The sequence below is a fragment of the Typopeltis vanoorti genome, chromosome 15, assembly GCF_054136105.1.
Source record: "Typopeltis vanoorti isolate ZY-2024b chromosome 15, IOZ_Tvanoo_1.0, whole genome shotgun sequence".
Lineage (NCBI taxonomy): Eukaryota > Metazoa > Arthropoda > Arachnida > Uropygi > Thelyphonidae > Typopeltis > Typopeltis vanoorti.
The window spans coordinates 2465666-2490928 of record NC_143563.1 but is presented as its reverse complement, the minus strand read 5'-3'; the positions used below and the strand labels follow the sequence as shown (position 1 = coordinate 2490928).

At 36.9% G+C, this 25263-nt stretch overlaps 1 protein-coding gene across 5 annotated transcripts in view; it reads right to left on the bottom strand.

Moving 5' to 3' along the window:
• Positions 1-25263, bottom strand: part of LOC150098311 (stomatin-2-like) — a 255342-nt gene that overhangs the window by 67028 nt on the left and 163051 nt on the right. For all 5 annotated transcript variants that reach the window (XM_090405441.1, XM_090405443.1, XM_090405440.1 and 2 more), the window contains 2 exons: positions 15005-15087; positions 4548-4751 (listed from right to left, as the gene is read on the bottom strand). In XM_090405441.1, coding sequence (XP_090261567.1) covers positions 4548-4751; positions 15005-15087 — 287 coding nt within the window. The remainder of the gene's footprint in view (positions 1-4547; positions 4752-15004; positions 15088-25263) is intronic.

Sequence of the window (25263 nt, the reverse complement as noted above, 5' to 3'; positions counted from 1 at the left end):
TTGGAAGTATGCATATGAAAAATTTCCAATATTAACTGATATTGTGCGAAAAATTCTGTTGTGTTTCGGATCAACATACTTGTCAGAATCCGCTTTTTCAAATATAACTGTCATAAAAAATCAATTAAGAAACCAAATTACAAATGATTATTTGGATGGTTGTCTGCGATTGGCCACTTCTTCATATCAACTTGACTATGAAAATGCCAAATTTCACATTAACTTTTTTTTTTTTTTTTTTAATCAACCAGAATTTCCTGTAACTTGTGAGTTTGTAATCAATCTGTTGTTTTTTCTAACTTTGGTTTTCCAAAATAGAGAAATAAATATTTTTTTCCAATATTTTTTTTTCTTGTTGTATTAAAATAATTAAAAGTGATAAATAAATTTTTAAATACACAAATAAAGTTTTTAGTTGTTTATTTGTGTGTAATCAGATATCAGGTTGGGGGAATGTGATCTATATATAAATGAGTAGATCGCCGAATAACTTTTTATAGAAAAGTAGATCGGTAGTAAAAAAAGGTTGAACACCACCGCTATAGACCATCAATCTATTCTCATAGGGAGCCTTCCACAGCCCTGCCACAATCTTTGTCACTTGCCTCTGGATCCTCTCCACAACTTCTTCATCAACATGGAATCTGGGAATCCAGATCTGTGTGCAATAGTCCAGATGTGGCCTTATTAAAGCCTTATATAGGGGAACAATAACTTCTCTATCTCAAACACTCTTAGGCAATATATTCCATTTAGAACAAAAGGCCATTCAAAACTAGAAATAGTATATAGCCTCTTGTTTTAATTTGTCTTTATCTACTCTATAAAAATGTGTTCCACATCAGCATGATAAAAAAAAATCTCTTTTACTGCTCTTGTATTTCAGGTGGTACATCAAAAATTCTCTTACAAATGCTTAGTGTTATTCTGAAGACAGCTTGTGCAATAGATGATCCTTCTCCCCTCTCTCTCACACACACACACAGACGTTTTGCTTTTGCTTTATAAGTATTTTCATGATTTCTACTCTACTAAACTGGCACCACCATTCCCTCATTTTTCTCTAGCAGATAATGCACAAAGCAACTGCTGGATGAGATGCATACACAGTTTAACTTCAAACTTAGTGAAAAACTTCTTATCCTCGTTCATTCTATCTATCTTTCCCCCTATGTTCTTTGGATCAGAGTCTCCATAGCCCAGTTGGTATAGACGAAGCCATTTTGTCGCAAAGACCTGGGTTCAATTCCTGTCCATGACATCATCATCATCAAATTCCTGCCATGTACCCTCAAGGGGTGTACAGGATATGATAGTACTAAATGAAAAATTTACATCATGACTAACTTCCTATCTACAATCAGTCTATTACTTGTCAAGACTCCAACATTATCAGATCTTACATTTCTATCATCTAAGGCACTTTTTACCACATCAATCCACCTATTTCTTGGTCTTACTCTGAGTCGTTTTCCTGCCAACCTGGCAGAGAACACTTGTTTTGCTAATCTTTCTTCGTTTATTCTGTTTAAGTGACCATACTACCTGAGATTAGCTCTGCTAATGCATTCCTGGATGCAGACAATATCAAGTTATTTCCTGATATCCTCGTTTTTAATATGATATTGCCATTGATGCCATCTGTTCATGCCTCTAATCTTTCTCAGGACACTCATATCTGCGGTCTCTAGTCTTTGGTCAAGTGTTTTACTTCTGACTCAGATCGATAAGTTAAAACTGGTTTGAACACTCTCTTGTATACAGCTAATTTAGTGTTCTGACTAATTTCTCTCTTATTGCATATCAATTTATTCAATTGACTTCCTACCATACCAGCTTTGTTGATTCTATTGTCTATTTCTATATTTAATTTACCATCTTCACTAAAAATCGTGCATAAGTAGCTGAAATGTTTTTCTTGTTCCACAGGCTCTCCATTCACAACACAGTTGACATTTTCAATGATTCTGTCTATTTTCATTGTCTTTGTCTTTTTATTGCTGACCTTCATACCATATCTATTACAACAGTTATTCAATTTAGTCAGTGAATCTTGCAGACTAGTAGTGGACTTATTTAGAAGTATAACATCGTCCGCATAAAGCAAAGAGCTGACATTAACATCTCCAATTTTGATATCATGTTTAATACCACTTTCCTTCATAATGTGATCCATATAGATAATGAATAACAGAGGGGATGGATAATGTACATCCTTGTCTCACACCAGATTTAACATTAAACCATCTTCCTGTACTTCAATTCTAACTGCTGACTTACAACTCAAATAAAGACTAAGTATTGCTTGATATAGGTTGGTCGATTGGTAGAGCCTCTGCTACTAATGGCTCAGTTAAGTAAGTTTGAGCGCGGTTAGTAGTTAGAAGGGGACCAATCGTTCGATGCTGTGGCACACTCTCCCTCGATGAGTCTTTGGACTCCCTGGAGGTGTATAATAATAATAATAATAATAATATAATGCCCCATTGACACCATATAACTGTAGCATATTGCATAGCTTCTCTCTTGGCACCTTGTCATATGCCTTTTCCAAATCGACAAAACTTAAGTACAGATCTTTATTATATTCCCATGATTTCTCCACTATTTGTCATAAAGTGAAGATCTGATCCTGACAGCCTCTATTTGACCTGAATCCAGCTTGTTCTTCACCAAGCTTTTCTTCCACAATTCTTCCCAACCATTTCTCAAGTATACTTGCATATATCTTACCAGGAACACTCAGTAGGGAAATTTCTCTGTAATTCTCACATTCAGTTTTTTTTAAATTTTTTTTATATATATATGGGTACTATGAGAGCTCTACTCCAATCATCAGGAATTCATCCCTCTGTCCAGGCATTCTGAACTATGCAGTGCAGTCACTGTAAGACTTTTATACCACCGTACTTCAGCATTTCTGGTCGAATATCATCTACTCCTGCTGCCTTTCCACATTTCAAGCCTTTGATGGCTTTTTCTACTTCAAGTATGGATATGTATTCCTGACTGCATGCCTGGTCAGTGTTTTTTACCACTGTGCTGTCCTCATTGCTTGTTTCATTTAGTAGTTTTTCAAAGTAATTACTCCATACTTCAAGGATATCTTTTTCTACCGTTTTCATGTTACCTTTATCATCTCTAACTCCTTTTACAGCACTCTTTCCTCCATTCCTAAGCTTCTACAACAACCTCCAGAATATTTTACCACCTTCTTGATATTTATTTTCTATGTTCTTGCCAAAGTCCTCCCATGACTTTTGTTTAGCTAGTTTACACAATGTTTAGCATTCTTACATTTGTCTCTGTATTCTCTAAGAGCACAAGCTGACTTATTTGCCAGTAACTTTTGATATGCTTTCTTCTTTTCCTTCACTGCCTCTATAACTTCCTGTGTCCACCATGGAGTTCTAATTTTTCTGTCCTTGCAGACAACTTCACCACATGCCTCTCTAGCTGAATCAATCAGGGTTATCTTCAAGGCTTGCCACCGAATCTCCAAGGTTTGGTTCCTGTTCTAAAACCCTTTCATTTTTTTCTTCAATAATCTTTGTGTATTTTAGTCTACAGTTCACATCTGAGAGCTGCTCAACTTTTATTCATTTTAAAACTTTCTTACATGTTATTCTTTTTAATATGAAATTCAATTTTATCCTGCTCAAGACTAAATAGTGATCACTTCCAATTTCAAATCCTCTGTACATTCTGGTGTCGTGCACCAGGGAGAAAACATCACTATCAACAATAACATAGTCAATGAGACTTTTCTTATTCCTAGCCTCTTCTCTCCATGTGAATTTGTGCACATTTTTATGTTGGATCATGGTGTTAGTAATAACCATTCCATGTCCTGAGCAGAAATCCAACAGATATTTGCATTATTATTAGCTTTGCTCTTTTCTCCAAATTTTCCCAAAATATTTTTGTATGTCTGACAATCATTTCCTACTCTGCTATTTAGATCCCCAACAAGGACCAACTTTTCCTTTTTCATTGTGTCAGTTGCTTTTTCTAAAGCCTCAAAAAATTCCTCCACTTCTACCTTAGCAGAACCTTTTGTGGGACCATAGACACAAATAAGTCTCATTGTCCAGTTCCCCATTCTCATATTTGCCCAGATTACTCTACTTGTCCATGACATGAGGAATGTTTATCTGGTCTCTTTCAACTAAAGGTAAGTTAGCTGGAGCAATCATCTGACTAGATGAGCTGTTCAGGAAACACATTAACAGATTACTTCTCCTTAACCACTTGCTCACATGTACTGCACCTCACGTCACAGATTTTGTAACATGCGCAGGATTGATATTTAAAAAACTTCAGTAAAGCAATACTATTATTGACCTACTGGCAAGGAAAAAAAAATGTTACTATTGGTGAAATATGATGCAAGTGACAACAAATCCAATTGATGGTGTTGCACTGTTCTCATTCTCTGTAATAAATTCAGTCTTGTTATGTTACTATCAGATCTCATACAGGAATGGTTTTAAGTATATCCTATATAGTAGCATTTCGAACAAAAAACATAAATACTGAACACTTACCTGCATAACATGACTAATGGCTTCCCTTTCAGAAAGAATTTCTGATAGATTCTTTGTACCGAGAACATTTCTTAATGTGGTAGCTGCCAAAAGTCTAGTAGAATGGCCATAATCTTCAACATTTGACACAGCAATGGTTGCATTACTGATTCTGTAATAGACTACAGCATCTACAGCAACTGTTACTGAGTCTTTGGACAGGATCTATAAAGTAATAGGCCAGTATTAGATAAGAAAGAAAGTTCAAAATATTATGCTTTTTTTTAGAAAATATGGTATTATAAGGAATATTTTACAAATGAATTTAAATATTCAAGAAGTTTTATTAATTGATATGAAAGCTAACAGAGATTCAGAGAAACTGAATTCTGTTGGGAGGAATCATAAGAACCTGTGTATGAGAGCGACAATAGTAGGTAACTGTGTTAATGATGGGAATGGTTATTATGATGGAAATAATTATGAAGAGAGAGAGAGAGAACAATTCTGTATTTGTCCAGTTTGAATCTATCAATCATGTGTAAAGATGTCTGCATAAGTAAGGAACTAGATAAGAACAGAGATATGTAAGTTGTCAAACTGTGTCATGCAGACCATAGACAAGAGTATACAAAAGAGCATGCAGATAACTTATGTCTGTACCCGAATGCTAGGAATATCAGAAACACAGGAGTACAGTTTGTTGCCTTGGTTAATATATTTGGACCTCATATTGTAGGCATTAGCAAGACTTGGCTATTAGAAGCAGACATACTAACTGGTATTGGGTCCAAACTGTACAATATTTTTAGGAAGGATGCGATAGATGCAAATGATATCAGGATGACTTGAATCCAGTTAGAGTTGAGGCCAATGACTGCAATACTAGTAACAGTTTTTTTATGTGGCAGTGAGTTTGAAGCCATCAAGTGTGAAGTGAAGTCTAACAAGATTAAACGCATAGCAGGGTGTTACAGACCTGGCGAATCGGTTGCTAGTGAAGAAGAAATGCATCACCAAATAAATATAATGGGTGCGAAAAAAGTAATGATAATGGGGACTTTAATTATCCAAACATTGGCTGGGTAGCTGTGAAATTGTAGAAGAATAAAACTAAATTTACTGAGCTGTGGTGAGATAACTTCCTCAAGCAACATGTGACAGAAGGAACTCATGGTCAAAGACTGTTAAATCTGATTATAGTGTCGGGGGGGAGGGGGTTTCAGTTATAGATGTAACTAACCTGCTTCCAGTTGATGACAATAATCTTGTAGTACTCACTTGGGAAGTGACTAAGTTTATAAATGTTCCATTCAAAAAAGGTTACTAGCTAAACTACAAAGCAGGTTCTCTGCCATGGTATCAGTTGTTGGATGGGAAGGATATTGAGAGTGCATGGGAAGTGTTAAAAAAAACACTTAAATGATGTGATATCGGACATATTCTGATATCACATCATTTAAGTGTTCAAAGAATAAATTTAGAGTTCAAAGAATAAATGGAGTAGAAATAAAATGGATGTGTAATCTAATTAAGTAAGCGCTTCATAAAAAAAAGATTATGTGGAAGGAATACCGTGTGCATGTTAGTTATGAGGATCGGCTGAGAGAATATGGACTGCAGAGTTTGGTAGATAGAAGAAGAGGTGATATGCTTGAGACTTTTAAACTGCTGAGAGGTGGTTACAGGGTTGACACTGGGGAGTTCTTTCGCTTGATTGAAAACAGCAGGAAGGAGTGATGACAAGGGGGTCATCACTGGAAGTTACAAAAGGAAGCTATGAGCAAGAGGGTGAGGAGTGGTTTCTCTGGATGTAGGGTGGTGGAACCATGGAATGCATTGCCTGATAGAGTGGTGAGAGCGAGAACAGTCAATGAGTTTAATTATTATTATTATTCATGACACTTCCAAGGAGTCCGAAGACTCATCGCAGGAGGACACCTGCTGTACAACTCTCCATCTCCACCACTACCAAACCTCTACTACCAATCAACTACATCAGTACCATCTACCGCCCACCACCTCCACCACAACAAGTATTTTTTGTCTGTAAACTGCATGTGTTCTAAAGGGCTGATTTGTCTGTATATGGGATGAAAAACCCGAGTTTCTGGGAGAAAAAACCCTGCTACCTCCGTATGAGATTGGCTAACTCATCTTCAATTGAAAAAGTCCATATAAAGATTCCTCCCATCACGACGGAATTGAACTCGGGCTTTATCGAAGGGCGCAAAGTACCGTCGTTCTTCCAATTGCACTACGGAGGCACTCATACATTCCTTCTGAGTTTAAGGAGTGATATAATAGACTTTGTGTTTCCTAGGAGGGACCTCCCGCGATGAGTCTTGATAGACTTTGTGTTACCTAGGAAGGATCTCCCACGATGAGTCTTTTGACTCCATGGAGGCCTGAATAATAATAATAATAATAAGGATGATGTCAGTTATGATAATTATAAGCAGCAGGCCAGAAGAGTCATAAGTGTTGTATGGAAAGCTGTCTGAGTATGAAAATAACCTGGCTCTGCAAGTTAGACAACCCAAAAGAATTCTATCTTTATGTGCAAGTAAAAGAATGACTTTGAGAGAACAACTCTACTGAATGCAGATTGTATGCAGATGACTGATGCAGAAGTGATTGTTCAACTAATGAGTAGACATTTTGCTAAAAGTTACCAACTTGGTATATGCAACATTGAACTCGCTGCTATGAGGGGGGGGGGGATGTACTAGAGCTGTTGCACAAACTGAATAAGAATTCTGCAATAAGAATTGATGGGATATCAGCACAGATGCTAAAAGAGTATTCAACTGAACTGGCTATTCCTTTCACTAGGCTAAGGATGATGTCAGTTATGATAATTATAAGCAGCAGGCAAGAAGTGTCATAAGTGTTGTACGGAAATCTAAGTATGAGTATGTAATTAGAGTTTCAGAACAGAGAATATTCCACAAGAGTGGAAGGAATGTATGGTAATCCAATTGCACAAGGGGGGGGGGTGCAAAGACCAGTGTATCCAACTACTGGCCAATCAGTATCTCAGGACAGGTGAAAGATTTTGGAAAAGTTGATTAGGGCTCGCATTCAGAAATGGGTTGACAGAGAATCTATACTTTGCAATGAGCAGCATAGGTTTACTAAGGAAGGTCATGTTTTAGCAACTTGCTCACATTCTATAATAATGTTACCACTGAGTTAGACAAGGGGAATGGATACACTATGATACTTTTGAAATTTGCTATAGCTTTTGACAGAATATAGCATGGAAGACTCTTGCATAAATTAGAGAATATGGGATTGGATTATGGACTGTTGGTACGAATAAGATGATGGATGACTGACAGATATCAAAAATTTGTGTATGTGGGGTGTGAATCTGCAAGATTCAAGGTAACCAGTGGTGTGCCTCAAGGATCAGTCTTTGATCCATTGTTATTCAATCTGTACATTAATGACATTGGGAAGAAGTTGACATGTGACATACAGCTATTTGCTGATGACGCAAAGATAGATGGGGTAATCAAGAGTTCTGCTGATATGGAATGATTTGAATAGGCTGGAATTGTGAACATGTGAAAATGACTATAAGTTCAATGTTAATAAATGTAAAGTCATGCACTTTGGTTTGATTAGATATCCAATGTCGTATTATATTGATGGGATTGTGCTAGAAGAAATTGATCAGGCTATGGATCTTGGAGTTTTAGTAGACAGGAAGTTGAAGTTCAAGGCTCATATAGCAAAATTTTAAATACAACTCAGAGAATAATTGCAATGCTGAAACAAACCATAACGTGTAAAAATAACAAAGTTATTTTGCCTCTTTACAAGGCCTTCATAAGACCTCACTTGGACTATTGCATACTGGTCTGGTTTCCTGGTTTCTGTCGTGATTCCAATACAGTGGAGAGAATGCAAAGGAGAGTGTCAAAAATGATATCATGATTATGGAATACTGATTTTGAAGACAAACTGAGAATGTGTAGACTGCAAACGCTAGCAAACAGGAGAAAGAGGGGGGATATGATTGAGAGTTATAAACTTCTGAAAGTTACAAACTTCTGAGTTATAAACTCCATCTATTGAAATATAGAATTTCAGTTCATGGAATTTTTTATTTTATGGAGGGTGAGGAAAGGATGTGAGGGCATCCTTGGAAGTTGAGAATGGCAGAGAAGAAAGGGGGTGAGGGCTAGTCTTTCTCTCATAGAGTAGTGTGTGATTGAAATGAATTACCATTGGTTGTTGTGTGTGCAATAAGTGTGAATGAATTCATGAACAAGTAGTGATAGCTGGTGCAAATAGTATGGCCTCCCTTGATGAGCTCCTGGAGGTCTCTCTTAATAATAACAATATAATAGTTTGTCTCTTTACCCTTTCTACTCAAAATTGTAAAATCTCATTTTAAAGTAATTTATTTCTTCAGTGTAGTCAAAAAAAGACCAATTCAGTGCAACATCAAAAAACAACATAAGCAACCCAAATATATTACTATGAACAATATCGGAACTTTGGAATGCTGGCTATGGAGAGAGAGGTTAAAGAGATGTGGAGTGCAGAGTTTGGTGGATAGGAGGAAGAGAGGTGATATGATAGAGACATTTAAGTTAGTGAGAGGATTTTATCAGATTAATCCAGAGGGGATTATAAAATGAGTAGATGGTGAGAGAGGAAGAACCACAGGTCATTCCTGGAAGTTGTATAAAAGTGTGGTGAGGAGCAGATTTTTTACATGGGGAATTATCAGTGAATGGAGTGTTAAGGATTTTAAGATTCTATATGATAAATATGTTGTCAGTTGAATGTACCTCCCATAGTGAGTCTGCCGGCTCCATGGAGGGTGTTACAATAATAATAATAAGCCAAAATAAAGATCTTCAATAGCTCAGTCAGTAGAGCATTAGGCTTTTGACCTAAGGGCCCAGGGTTCATGTCCTATTTGGGTGAGTTTTTTTTTTTTTTTTTTTTTTTTTAGGGAATAGGCACAGGAGTGGGGATACCACTTCAATGTTGCAAAATGTAAAGTTTTCAAATTTGAGAGATTTGAGATGGGATGTAGAATTTACACTTGGTGGGAGGAATATATTGCTAGATGTAGAGGAAATAAGTGATCTTGTGGTAATGGCGGATAAGGATCTAAAATTTAGAGGACACACTGCCAAAATTGTGAGGACAATACAACAAATTCTGGGAATGATACACAGGACACTGATTTGTAGAAGTAAGGAGATTCTTGTTCCATCATATAAGGCTCTTATTAGGCCACACATGCCTAGCTGATCTGGATTGAAGCTGAACTGGTAACTCAAGACAGGGAAATCTGAAAGAAAAGGATCTCGCCCTTATGTGCCATGAGGCACATAGAGGATAGGAAAGTAAGTAAATGTAAGGTCTTTAAGTTTGGAATCCATCAATGGGCGGTTGCATACTCTGTTTGATAGAAATGTACTAGAGGAAGCAGAGAAATAAAGGATTTTGAGGTAATGACTGATAGAAACATGAAGTTTATATAGACTTACCATAAATTTTTTTTTTTATCAAACTCGGACATTTTTGAGAGTTTACTCAAAACAGAAAGTAATGCCTTCTACGCTAAGTACTTATGATTCAAAAGGCTAAATAACGGAGTGGTTAACAAAAATCAACATTTCGTAGTAATAATTTTTAATTACTCTTAACTGAACATAACTTATTATTAAAAAGTTATTAATATTTATATAATTTATCACTAGCGTGAACTTTCTTTAAAAATTCTTTGTTATTTTTAATCGTGTTGAAAAATTCACTACAATTTAGTTCACTATTAAGTTTGCAGTGCAATCCAGCTTTTACTGTTGATTCAGCCATTCTACCTCTTTATTCAGACCATATGTTATTCATGATTGAGAATATCCTTTCAACTGGTGAAGATGTACCTGGCAGGCTGAAAATGTATTCTATAATTTAGACAAGATTGGGCAATGAAATGTTCTTTTCTTTGAAATGACTGAATAGTTGTATTCATTTTTCTTCGCAACTTGTATTTTTCAAAATGTCATAGTTTGCCGACAAAAACGCTTTTGCAATCACCACTTCATCAAACAGTTCATTCATGTTTATTGCATTATTTGCAAGAGTTTCATTAATTTTTTCACCTGAAGCTTCAATTTCTGACCAAGTTAATTCGTTGTTGTTTATCCAAGTAAAAGATTCTGCTCCACCAAAACTGTTTTCTCAAAGTTCAATGTAAGAAAGACATCGGTCATAAAATTTTGTAAACTCTTGTAGTATTATATTAATACTTCCATTATTTTCCAGTATTCTAAAAAGCTTTTTTGCTTTTTGAGGTATAAATTTATTATCACACCTTTCCTCAAGATTTGTTTTTAATTTTCTAAGTTCAATGACAATATCTGTTGCACTCGCTTTTGTATTTTCCATAATCAAGATAGATTTGTTCAACAATTTGAGTTGCCCGTGCACAAACCACAAATACATTTCACCACAATCATTATCAAAGAACTGTTTTATCATCACCAGACAGTGTTTTTGTGAAATAAAATATGATTTCAGTCCCTCATAGATATCAAGTATTCTGTCAATAGCTGAAAGTAGCGAAAGAAAATGGGTGTTGCCATGTTGAAGAACCTTTTTATACTCTACATCTACAAATTCACAGAACGCTTTTAGTTGAGTGACTCGAACCGTATAAATGTAGAAATATTTATAAATTTTGCCTACTAAAGCTTCTATTTCAATAGTAGAACATCAACTGCAGTTTGAAGACAGTTGTGAACGATGTGAGCACCGCAACCAATGCCCACAATATTTCTACCTAGTTCCTTCTTCAATCGACTGTAAATATTGTTTTCTCCTCTCTGTTTTACACCCCCAAAATTGATATTGCAGTTATCTCCACAAAATCCAATAATTTTTTTTGTTATATTATGAGTTTTCATAACTGACATTAAATGGTTTGTCAGTATTTCTGCAGTTTCACCGGGAACTGATTGAAAGTCTAAAAGTTTAACTTTTACTCCACAATCTGGTGCAAAATACCGCACAACACATAGCACAGTTTTAATTTCTTTCCTGTTGGAAGAATCAATTGATATTGTCACAAAATCTGTTTTGTTTAAATCTTCACAAAGTTGCTGAAACAACAGTGGCTCAATCACATTAACAATGACAGCTTCGCATTTTGTTCTACCCAGTCTAAACTTTGATTCAAAAAGCTTTGATATCAATTTAGATGAACAATCGCCGGACTTAAAGCTGAGATTGTGAATAGCAACATGAAATGCAAAAGTTGCTTCTTTAGCAGCTATTAAAAATTCTTTGTACTTGGATCGGCACCTTTAAAATATGACAATATCTTTGAGGAAGTTCCTGCCGCTGCTAGACTAGCCTTATGTTTTGCACATGTCAAGTGATTTTTTATGTCTGAACGCCCACCATGAGCTACAGAAAATTCTGAAGAGCACTGTTCACATTTCACTTTGTCAATATGACCACAAACTTTTTTCAAAAACGGATAATCCTTTTTTAATTCACCCGTAAACACACAGTTTTTGGCATTTTGGGGTTAAATTAATTTAATGAAGTAAAAAAAATCACAAACAACATGCCGGAAAGAAACACCGACTCACAATCTAAACTCAACTAAGATTGCACATGCTCAACAATGACTTGCGATGCAGCATACAGGCCAGAGTCAAAGTGGGGTATTCGTGTTGCCTAATTTACTATTTTCTGAGGCTGCACTTTTTGTACTGCGTGTATATTCTGCACTTTTAAATTTTTACCAAATAACCAGGACAAAATGACAAACTGTTTGGGACCATACCGGGACAAATGGTAAGCCTAAGTTTATAGAACATATTGCAAAGGTGGTGAAGGTAACTCAGAAGGCTGCAATACTGAAAAGGACGCTTACCAACAGATAGAAGTGCTGTAGTTCCATTGTGTAAAGCCCGGATCAGACCACATCTGGATTACTGTTATCAGGATTGTACAATGTTAGTTATGAGGACAGGCTGAGGGCATGCGAATTACAAAGTTTGGTAGACAGAAGAAGGAGAGATAATATGATTAAGACATTTATACTGTCAAGGGGGGGGGGGGTATAAGGTTGACATTGGAGAGTTCTTTCATGTGATAGAACAAAGGAAAGGGACAAAGACAATGGGCTAATGAGCCTCTAAAGGTTACAAATGGAAATAGTGAGCAAGGGCTGAGGAGTGACTTTTTGGCATGGAAGGTGGTTGAACCATGCAATGCATTACCTGATAGGGTAGTGAGTGGTATGATAGACTTTGTGTTGTCGAAGATGGACCTCCCATGATGAGTCTTGTGACTCCATGGAATTCATGAAAAAAATATTAATAAATAAATAAATAATATGCATCCTGTATGCCACTGAGAGCATATCAGGAATTCAATAACGATGATGATTTAGTTGCAAATATTAAAATTTCTCTCTTTGTGGACAATGTAAATTTAAGTAGAATAGTCAACTGTTCAGATAACTTAAGCTTTTTACAGGATGATCCTAATTATATCCAAATCCTTGTATTCGTTAACCTTAAAAAAATTTGACAAATACAAGAACTGGAGTTTGGTTAGTAGGTAATTCAAGTGGTAAGATAACTATAAAGCTCAGTGGATTGTAGGTTTACTTAAAAGAAGGTTCACTTGTAGGAATAAGTTATGATACCATTATACAAGTCTCCAATCAAACCAATATTGCATATACAGCTTCCAGATTTACTCACCAAGAATTTCAATGGATGTCAAGAAAATCAAGAGATCAGATGGTTAAATGTGATCTGATGAATTCATCAGAAAGGCAATACAAAGGAGATTTAATTGATGTTTTTAGTTAGTTCAGGACATATACAAGAGACAGCAGAAGTTTGCCACACTTCAGTGAAAACAAATACACTGAGTTTAATTTTTACTGTTAGGATAGAAAATATGTGAAATGGCCTTCAGGAATTGGTTCTCAATGCTAAGAAGGCATGAACTTTAAGAAAGAGTTGTGTTGGAGGAGTGGTTAATTAAAATTTATGTATACTGATTATTCAATATGACAAAAATTCTTAGTCCACCCAAGGTACTATAATACACTATAGGTTTATAACTTTTTCTGTGCAAGAATCACGTAAAAACAAGTCGCCCTATATGTAGATGAATTTCATAGTATTGCCAATTGCAATTTGCAATAAATGGGGATGTCTTGCACCAAGCAATGAAATTCACCTCCCACCTAAAGACATTCACAACCATCCATGCATGCCTGCAGCATTATTCAAACCGACAGTCCAACAAGGTATATGTACATCCACATAAACATGAATTTAAGTAATTCATGGAATTCACGCCATTGTCACCCTAGATAGACTTATGTCACTTGCTGGAAGGCCAATAATAACTATGTCATGGTGGTGGTGGAATCCAAATCTATATATTATGAGTTGAAAAAAATTAATACTAAGCTACTTAAATATAAAGAGCTAATAAGCTTCATCTTGGCGATATAAACATTATTTAAATTAAGGGGATATTAAATCCCACATTGTTTTAAAACCGAATAAGAAACTCAAAGATTGGAATCAGAGAGTTTCATGCTGAATATAGTAAACTATAAAGTATCGGCGACCACTAGTGTGAGCTAATGCAAGTGACCCTAGTACGTAGTACAATACCGGAGAACTCGCAGCAAAGTCGGTAAAGTTCTGTTCTGATCGCTATTCTTAGGTATTTTCCATAATGTAATTTTCCATAATGGAAATGTGTTTTTTACATTATGGAAAATACCTAAGAATAGCGATCAGAACTTTACTGACTTTGCTGCGAGTTCTCCGGTATTGTACTACGTACTAGGGTCACTTGCATTAGCTCACGCTAGTGGTCACCGATACTTTATAGTTTACTATATTCAGCATGAAACTCTCTGATTCCAATTGAGTTTCTTATTCGGTTTTAAAACAATGTGGGATTTAATATCCCCTTAATTTAAATTAATACTAAGCTTTGGCCAACGAAGTCAGCTCTTAGTTACTCCTACTAATACAAGGGTTTTGTATACATTTAAATGTATATTTAATTTTGTGGGCTAGTTTAAAACAAACTCTAAACTTTCAGTTTAAATTGGATATTAATTCATTAAATTCTATGAGCTGCATATGACTGTGTTGTATTCAGCCAACAAAATGATTGCAATAAGTGCAGTGAAAGCAAGAAAAAAAAAATGAATATACTCTTTTTTTTTTTTTTTCAGAAGACCTTTGTCTTCTGAGGTCTAAAGGTCTTTTAGAGGGATCCTTTATCAGAAGACAAAGGATTCCTCTAAAACAAGAACTTATTGAACAACAATCAAGTAGTGTGCTGATATTATTACATTAAACAAACCTCCAAGGAGTTAATGTAATCATAAGTGTTCTCACTGAGTGAGATCCATTATCTTTCATTGAGAACTAAAATATAAAGCTGCTTACCTCCTGAGGTGGAACATCAAAGGACACTGTCCTCAGATCAACTTTGCAATATGTGTCAATGCACGGGATTATGAAAAAGATTCCTGTAAAAGGTAGTCATAAAAAAGATATTGGTAAATCTCTTCACATGCACACAAATATAAATCTCATATATAAATAACAAAAAAATCAAGGTGAATTTATACTTTTTTTTAATAAATATGAAGAATTCACTGTCTGTTTATGCTTTAGAAATTTCAACATATAAGTCAGTCACTATATCACTACATTAGTTGCTTAGTTCAAGTTAGTAACAAAAGGTTTTTTTATTATTATTATTTAGACCTCCATGGAGTCAAAAGACTCATCGTAGGAGGTCCCTCCTAGGAAACACAATGTCTATCATACCACTCCTTAAACTCATTGACCGTTCTTGCTCTCACCACTCTATCAAGCAATGCATTCCATGGTTTAACCACCCTCCATGCAAAGAAACCACTCCTCACCTTCTTGCTCACAGTTTCCTTTTGTAACTTCCAGGGATGGCCCCTTGTCATCACTCCTTCCCACTGTTCAACCAAGCAAAAGAACTCCCCAGTGTCAATCCTGTAACCACCTCTCAACAGTTTAAAAGTCTCAATCATATCACCTCTCCTTCTTCTTCTTCTATCCACCAAACTCTGCAGTCCACATTCCCTCAGCCGATCCTCATAACTAACATTGTACAGTCCTGAAACTATCTTTGTTATCTGCCTTTTACCCTTACCACAGTTAATTTATTCCCTAAGATATTACTTTCATGAGGCTTTCATGAACTGCTTATTAACATATTCTATATCCTGCTCAGTGGTTACCAGTCTACCATTCTCTCCAACCAGTCTGTCTGTAATCATTCTTTCTTCTACTTGGTATATATTGAAAAAACTCCCTAGGATTTCTTTTGGTTTCATTAGCTAACTCAGATTCACTCAGATTGCATTTTTGCTACCCTTACCAAGTGAGTTACCTCTCATTCTTGTTCTTTGTACTCCTCATGCAACTGACTATTACCACTACTCATCTTATGCTGCTTCCAGAATACCTTCTTCTTCTTCCAAATTGCATGCTTCACCTCTTCAATCATGCATTTCACATTCACCTTATTTGAGACATTGTTTCTGGCAAACAGTTCCTGAACAGTCCCAAGCTGCACTGATCTCCTTTCCTTCCAATTCTTCATTCCATCATATAGCAGCAAGCTGCCTTCTGAGCTTGTCATAATCACCAGCCTTATGGTTCCACATATCATTAAGGTTAAATATATTAAAAAGGACAGGGGACAGGCTTATTCCTTGCCTTACCACCTGTATTTATTTTTTCAATTCTCTAGTTATATCACCAGTTTTTACTGATATGACATTATTTTCATATATTTTTAGTAACTGTTATTAATTGTGAAGGTAATTCAATATTTCAAAAAATTTGTATCTTTTTACTAGTTCAAAGGATTTGTCACAATCTAGGAAAAGAATATCAATATTTTAACTGTTTTTCTTTACTTAAGTGTTTTTTACAGTAAGCTTTTTTTTTACTGAATTTCGAAGCTTGTCTTGAACAAAATGGTGGTAGGAGACATGTTTAAACAAGGATCATATTCTGACAGGAACAGAGATGGCAGGATACGTAGTCTTTCATGAAGAAAGACAAAGCAAAAAAAGGGAGGAGGAGTGTTGTTGATGATGGCAGAGAAGTTTTCTATCTAGGGTGGTGAGGCAAGAAACAAATACTGAAAGTGGTTTTGAAGCAGTATGGTGTGAAGTGGAGGTGGACAGGATGAAATGTTTAGTAGGGTGTTGCTATAGACCTAGTAATGTGGAGGGCAGTGAGAAGGAAATATTTAGATAAATAGGTCTGGCTAATAAGAAAAGGGTGATCATTATGTATGATTTCAATTATAGTAATATAGACTGGAATGAAGAGACTCCAGAATGAATTTCTTGACTTTAAGACACTAAGCAGTATGTAACACTTCATACATGGATCGAAGGTCTTGGATTTGTTTATCTCATCAGAAGATATTGTTGTAAATGAAGTGTCACATCTTCCTCCAGTTGATGAAAGTGACCAAGAAGTAATCACTTGGGTGGTGGCCATCCATATCAAGACCTTCGTGAGAAAGTGTTATATGGAGAACTATAGGGCTGGTGATTATGGCAAGCTCAGGAGGTGGCTTGCAGTGATGATATTATTATCATTATTATTATTATTAGCCAAGATCCCATGGAGTCAAAGACTCATCTAGGAGGTCCTTTTATCAAACACACAGCTCATCATATCGTGCTTTAAACACATCATATCGTGCTTCAAATTCTCTGCAGACACCACACTCTCAGGCAAGGCATTCACAACTCTGCATGAAAAAAATCTGCTTCTCACTCCCCTATTCACACACTCATGTTGGAGGGTTAATGGATTTTTTACAACACTCAAAAAGAATTAAAATAGAATTTAATACTTCCTATATTTCGTCCTAGTCACTAGGACATCTACGGGGATTACAAAAACAATTAATGTAACATATACACAAATAACAAACAATACTAAGCCCAACCACGTGGGTGACACTAAAGTCCTATCTAGGTAGAGCGCTTTCTAAGAGCAGTAGTAGGTGGCCTGGAATGTAAGGTGGGAACTCTGGTGATGAGTGTTTCCCAAATCTTCGGAAGCTTAATGCAACCGTATTTATTGAGATTTGGTTGGTTTTTGAGAGCTGCTGCTGCTTCTAAGAAAAGTCTCTCTTTCTTGAATTTGCTGTGGTGGAGCATGGTGGTTTTCTTCCATGATACTCTGTGGGTGGTGTCCAAAACATGGTCAGCCAAGCCTGAATGGCCATAGTTGTGTTTGAAAATGTATGACTTGTATTCCTCTAGACGGATGGATGCTGATCTGCTTGTCTGTCCAAAGTACGCCAGCTTACAGGAACAGGGTACTTTGTAAACTCCAGGCAGAGAGAGAGGAGGAAGCTGATCTTTCGTAGAACGGATAAGGGTAGCAAGTTTGCAGTGGGGCTTATATGCTGTGTGTAGGTTGTACGTTTTTAGTATCTTGGCTATTTTTTCGGATGTGCCACGGATGTAGGGTATGGTGATGGCATTTTTAAAATCTTGTTGACGAGAAGGACGGGGAATGGGGGAGGAGTTGATTATTTTTTTGATACTGTGATCGCTGTAGCCATTGGAGAGGAAAGTGCTGTGTATGTGGTTAAGCTCAGTAGTGAGGGCGGTTCAACTGGAACAAAGATTGTGGGCTCTCTTGGTAAGGGTTTTAATAATGCCATATTGTTGAGAGGGGTGGTGGTGGGAGAGTTTGTGAATGTATCTGCCTGTGTGTGGGGGTTTTCTGTATACGGTGAAGGTAAGTGTATCATTAGGCAGGCGTGTGACTAAGGTGTCTAGGAAGGGTAAACAATTGTTCTTTTCCTTTTCCATAGTGAACTGGATTCTTGGATGTAGACTATTGAGATGACTGAGGAAGGAGTCTAACGTGTCTGGGCCATGAGGCCAAATAGAGAACACATCATCTACATATCTTAGCCAGATAGAGGGTTTGAGTGGGGCTGAGTCTATGGCTCATTTTTTGAAATCTTCCATATAGAAATTGGCAAGGGGGGGAGAGGGGGGGGAGCCCATGGCAGTTCCCTCTATCTACTTGTAGATTTTGTTGTTCCAAGAGAAATACCCAGAGTTAATGGCAAAGGAAAAGAGATCTAAGATGTCAGAGGGATTTCCCTCTGACATCTTAGAGACTTTTCTTAGAAGCAGCAGCAGCTCTCAAAAACCAACCAAATCTCAATAAATACGGTTGCATTAAGCTTCCGAAGATTTGGGAAACACTCATCACCAGAGTTCCCACCTTACATTCCAGGCCACCTACTACTGCCCTTAGAGAGTGCTCTACCTAGATAGGACTTTAGTGTCACCCACGTGGTTGGGCTTAGTATTGTTTGTTATTTGTGTATATGTTACATTAATTGTTTTTGTAATCCCCGTAGATGTCCTAGTGACTAGGACGAAATATAGGAAGTATTAAATTCTATTTTAATTCTTTTTGAGTGTTGTAAAAAATCCATTAAGCCTCCAACATGATGTCCTCACAGCACTTAAGCCTCTACACACGTACTCACACACTCCTTATACAGCTTCCAGGGATGACCTCTGGTTCTCCCCTGATCTCCTGCTATTTTCTGTAGAACCTCTCCAGCATTGATCCTATAACAACTCCTTAATAACTTGTAGGTCTCTATCATATCTCCCCTCCTCCTCCTGTCCACCAGACTATCCAAGTTGCATCTTCTCAATATTTCCTCATACTCGACATTCCAGAGGTTAAAAACTACCTTAGTCAGTCACCTCTGGACCCTCTTCATTCTTCTGAAAACCAGGTGACCAAATCTGGGCACAATAGTCCATGTGAGGCCTAATGAAAGCCTTATACAATGGAACAAGAATATCCCTACTTCTACAAGTCAATGTCCTCAGCATCATTCCCAGAAGCCTTTGTGTTGTCTTCACAATTTTGGCTATGTGGCCCCTAAATTTCAGATCCTTATCCACTATCATCCCCAGATCTCCTATTTCCTCCACCTCTGACAATATATCCTCACCAAGCATAAATTCTGCATCCCATCTTTGTTTTCCAAATTTTAAAACCTTACATTTTGTAACATTGAACTCAAATCCCCATTCCTGTGCCCAATCACTCAATTTAAGTCTTCTTGTAAGGCCACAACATCTTCTCTACTCTTCATGGTTTGTTCCAACTTTGCATCATCTGCAAACAACTGAATATGGTAAGGAGGTCACTGAATCAGTCGATATAGTGGAATTACTGAGGGAGCACTTTGCAGGAGTATATCATCCAGGTGGTGACATTGAAAGAATGAAGGAATCATTAGTTTATAAGGGAATTGTGATGAATGATGTGGAGGTGAATGGTCTATTACAGAAGTTTAATGTGAATACATCTGTGGGATTGGATGGCATACCGGCACGGGTCTTACATGAAGCGGCTAAAGAATTATCAGTGCCCTTGACCATGTTGTTTAATCTGAGTCTCGGGTCTGGTTTAGTCCCAAACGTGTGGAAAGAGGGAAAAATAGTTCCACTGCATAAAGGAGGATCCAAGACTACTGTTGCAAATTACTGACCGATCAGCATATCAGGAGTCGTTGTCAAGGTCTTGGAGAAAGTAGTCAAAGGAAAAATACAGGAATGGATTGATGAAAATGAGATACTGTACGGCGGACAGCATGGCTTTGTGAAGGGTAGATCATGCCTCAGTAACTTGCTCAAGTTTTATAACACAGTGACGGCTGAACTAGATAAGGGTAATGGGTTTACAGTGATACTGCTGGTCCTGGCTAAGGCCTTTGACAGGATACCACATGGAATTCTAATCCGTAAACTGCAACATATGGGAATGGATATAGGGTTGGTGAGATGGATAGGTGGGTGGTTGATGGAGAGACGTCATCAGAGAGTAGTTTATTCAGGAGTAGAGTCCAAAAGACGGCCTGTGACTAGTGGTGTGCCGCAGGGTTCTGTTCTTGGACCACTGCTGTTTAATTTGTTCATTAACGATATAGGGAAGGATCTAAGAGGAACAGTTCATTTGTTTGCTGATGATGCAAAGTTGGGTAGGGCAATAGTGAATGCAGAAGATGTCAAAATCTTGCAGGATGATTTGGATAGATTGGAGTTCTGGATATCAATTTAATGTGACAAAATTTAAGGTTATACATTTTGGGGTGAAAAGATTAGCAGCGGTATACCACATTGGTGGAGCTGTACTCCACGAGATTGATGATGCCAGGGACTTGGGAGTGTTGGTGGATAGGGAGAAGTTTAGGGGGCACATTGCAAAAGTGGCTAAATCAGCTCGTCAACTCACTTGGTTGTTGAAAAATACTTTGACAAGCAGAGACAAGCAAGTTATTGTTCCTCTGTACCAAGCCTTGATATAACCTCATCTCGACTACTGTGCTCAGATTTGGTCACCTAGGTTTCTTCTTCATGGGGAGGAGGTGGAAAGGATCCAGAGGTGAATGACCAAGATGATAGCAGGCCTATGGAATGAACCTTATGAGAATAGGTTGAAGATTTGTGGGTTGCAGAAATTGGTTGATAGGCAGAAAAGGGGGGATATGATTGAGACATTCAAATTGCTGAAGGGTTTCTATAGGATTAATTCAGAGGATATTTTTGAGATCAGGACTGGTGGTGGGAGAACTAGGGGACATCTATGGAAGCTGGGCAAGAGTGTGGTTAGCAAGGGTGTTAGAGCTGGGTTCTTTACCTTTAGAGTGGTAAATGAGTGGAATAAGCTGCCAGAGTCTGTTGTGGGTGCTATGACAGAGAGTGAGTTCGAGGCAAGGTATGACAGATACTTTGAGAATGTTGAATAGTTGTGTGGACATGATGTTTAGGGCCTCCCTCGATGAGTCTAAGAACTCCCTGGAGTCGCCCATAATAATAATAATACCTCAATCCAAATCTTCAGCAATATCATTAATATACAAGTTAAACAGCAATGGCCCTAAAACAGACCCCTGAGGCACACCACTACTAATTTTCCTTTTCCTGCATATCGCTCCACCATACACAATTTGTTGATACCTATCAGATAGCCAGTCTCCAATTCAATACACCAATCTAATATCCAACTCCATCCACTCCAGTTTGACTATCAACTTATCATGTGGTAATCTATCAAAAGCCTTTGCAAAATCTAAGTATATTACTGTGCATCCTTCTCCTCTGTCCATGAAGCAGTCACCTTATTGTAATAAGTAAGTAGATTACTAACCAATTCTGGATCCTAGTTCTCACAAGCTTCTCCAACAACTTAATTACAACACCTGACACACAGATAGGCCTATAGTTTGATGCTTGTGTTCTATTACCTCCTTTATGAAGTGGCACAATCTTGTCCTCCTTCCACTCCTTAGGAACGTGACTGAGTGCAAGACTTGTATTAAAAAAATATGTCAAGGCTGGCGTCAACTCCATGGCACATTCCTTCAGAATATGTGGTGATATATTATCAAATCCCACAGCCTTATTTACATCTAGTTTGCTCAACTCCCCATACACCTCTTGCTCACTTGCAGTCAGTCTTTCTTCCCCATCATCAACTGCTCTCAATCTCTCCATGAAGTCACATTCACAAGATTGAAAGACCTTTATGAACTGCTCATTAAGTATCTCCACCACAGCTTCTGCAACAGCTGTCTTTAAGCCATTTTCTCCAATCAATGTCATCCTTCCATAATCATTCTCTCTCTTTTGCTGGCTACATATCAAAAAAACTCCTTAGGATTCTTTTTGGCTTCATTAGCTAACTGCTGTTCCTACCTCTCTTTAGCTACCCTCACCAACCAAGTCACCTGCCTTGTCTGGTCTTTGTAGTCCTCGTGGAATTGGTTATTTCCACTTCTCTTATGCTGCTTCCATAATTCCCTTTTTCTCTGTATTGCATGCTTAATCTCTTTATTCATCCATTTCACACCTACCTTATTTAACCTTCTCACCCTTGGAATACATTTAGACATTGCATCTACTAGATAGTTTTTGAAAAATCCCCCAAGCTGCATTGATCTATTTTCCAGCTAACTCCTCATTCCATGATATGGAATCTGCATGGGAATTGCATGGGAAGAAAATCAATGCTGCTTGGTCTCTTCAGGAAGTATCTGGCAGAGGCAATGACTGAGTGTCTTCCAAAGGTCTGGAGATTAAATAAGGTAGGTGTAAAATGGATGACTGAAGAAGTGAAGCATGCAATCTGGTACAAAAAGGCATTGTGGAGGCAGCACAAGATGAGTGAAGATAATCAATTATATGAGGACCGTAAAAAGCAAGCAAGGACTCACTTAATAAGGGTAGCAAAAGTGCAGTATGAGCAGCAGGTAGCAAATGATACTAAAAGAAATCCTATCCTAGGCAGTTTTTTTGATATGTGCTAATAGAAGGAAGAATGATTATGGGATGGTGATGTTGGTCAGTGATAATGGAATGATAAATACTGAGGAGGATATAATAGAGGTGTTTAATTATTTCATTAAAGTATTCTATCCTTGTGACTTTAATATAATGTAGAACTTGAGAACAGTGAATGGGAATGGGTGAGGAGCCAATGACAGTGAGTGAGCAGGAAGTATATGAGGAACTGAGTAAACGTGATGTCAACAAGGCCATATGACTTGATAGTATATCATCGTGTGTCTTCAGAGAATGTTCCAGTGAGTTCACAACAGCTTTAACTTACATTTTTAACATGAGTGTCTTCGATTAGTCCAGGTTCCAAAGGAATAGAAAGATGGCAAAATTGTTCCGCTCCATAAAGAAAATTATAAGACTAAGGATTCATATTATAGGCTAATCTGCTTGCCTGAAGTTGTGGTCAAGGCGTTGGAGAAGAGCTGGTAAGGACAAGGATTCAGAACTGCATTTACTGTCTTGAAATGGTGCCCCTCCTGATCAGACGCCTTTGTACGGTTATCTCCCATTAACTACTCAGGCAGTGCTTTTTCGTCTGTAACTGTTTAATTGCCATTCTGCGATCTTGATGATACTTAAGAAAAATCTATATTAATAAAGTTTTTTTACGTGATTCATCCATAATCCATTTTTATAATTCTTTCCAGTATTATTATTATTATTATCATCCCAATCTCCCATGGAGTCAAATACTCATCGCAGACCTCTTTGTCATAGACACAGCTCACACAGCTCATAATAACGTGCATTAAATGTTCAAATACTCTGCCGACGCCACACTCTCAGACAATGCATTCCCATCATTCACCACTCTCCATGCACAAAAAAAAAAAAAAAAAAAAACTGCTTCACACTTATGCCTTTCTTATTATAGCTTCCAGGGATAACCTCTTCTTCTCCCCCAATCTCCCACCATTTTATGAAAAACCTCTTCAATGTTAATCTTATAACAACCTCTTACTAACTTCTATGTCTCTATCATATCACCCCTCTTCCTTCTCTCCACTCCACTAAACTTGGCAAATTGCATCATCTCAACCTTTCTTCATATTCAACATTCCAGAGATCAGAAACTACCTTAGTCAATTGCCTCTGGACTTTTCCAATATTTCTTCATTCTTTTGAAAACCAGGTGACTAAATCTGTGCACAGTAGTCATGTGGCAAACTCAAGGCTTTATAAGTATGGTGCCACAATCTCCCTACTTCTACAACTCATTGGCAGAATTTGTTGCACTGTCCTCACAATTTTGGCAAATTCATTCTGTAAATTTTAGATCCTTATCTACCATCACCCCAAGTTGTCTTATTTCCTCTCCCTCGAACAATATATTCCCAGCAAGTATAAATTCTACATCCCATCTTTGTTTCCCAAATTTTAAAAGCTTGCATTTCACATTACTGGCATGTTGATAATACTGTTGAAAGTATGTATGTTTTGAGAAGCGTTGAAAGATATTATGAATTAAAATTTGAAAAAAAAAAAAAAATTAATTTGTTATAGTTATTTCGTTCTTGCTTTCGTTTTTGACAGTGCGACAGATTGTGTTGTTTAGAACATTGTGTTGTTAAAATATTTTAACAGAAAAAAAAAAAAAAAGCCGAACCAACTTTTTTTTTCTTTTTTTGTAGCCAACTATTTTGGCAACCATTGTACTAGTGTTCAATATTTCATTAATGCTGAAAAATCTCACATATTCGACTCTGCCAACAAACATAGCTTGGCAACCATTGTACTACTGTGCAGTGCCAACATACTGACAATATGTATTTTAATACAAAATATGGAATATTTGTGGAAGGAAAGCAAGACTGATGAGTGAATATGTCGGAAATGTTTTGAAACAGAGTGAATTCCAGTTGTGTGTGTGTAGAAAGTAAAACATGTGACAATGGAATAGAGAATATTTTCAGAAATTCAGAAAAGGTCAGTGTTTGCAATATTGTTTAAAGTGCAATGGTGGAAAGAAAGATTACCTAATATAAGTATGCAGTAAATTTTATTTGCATTCTAAATTAATTGCTCAAGCTTACTATACAATTCTCAGATTCTTCTTGTTTGTTTTCTTTTGGAACAAAGAAACACTGAATATTGTTGTGTTTCATCATTGTATTTTTAATGTTGTTTCAACTATTTTTTGTTAAAATATTTATATTTATGGCAGTTATTTTATTTTGCAAATCTTCAGATGTCAGTATAATGCATGCTTTTGCACTTTCAGATTTATTTTAAATTAATAAATCC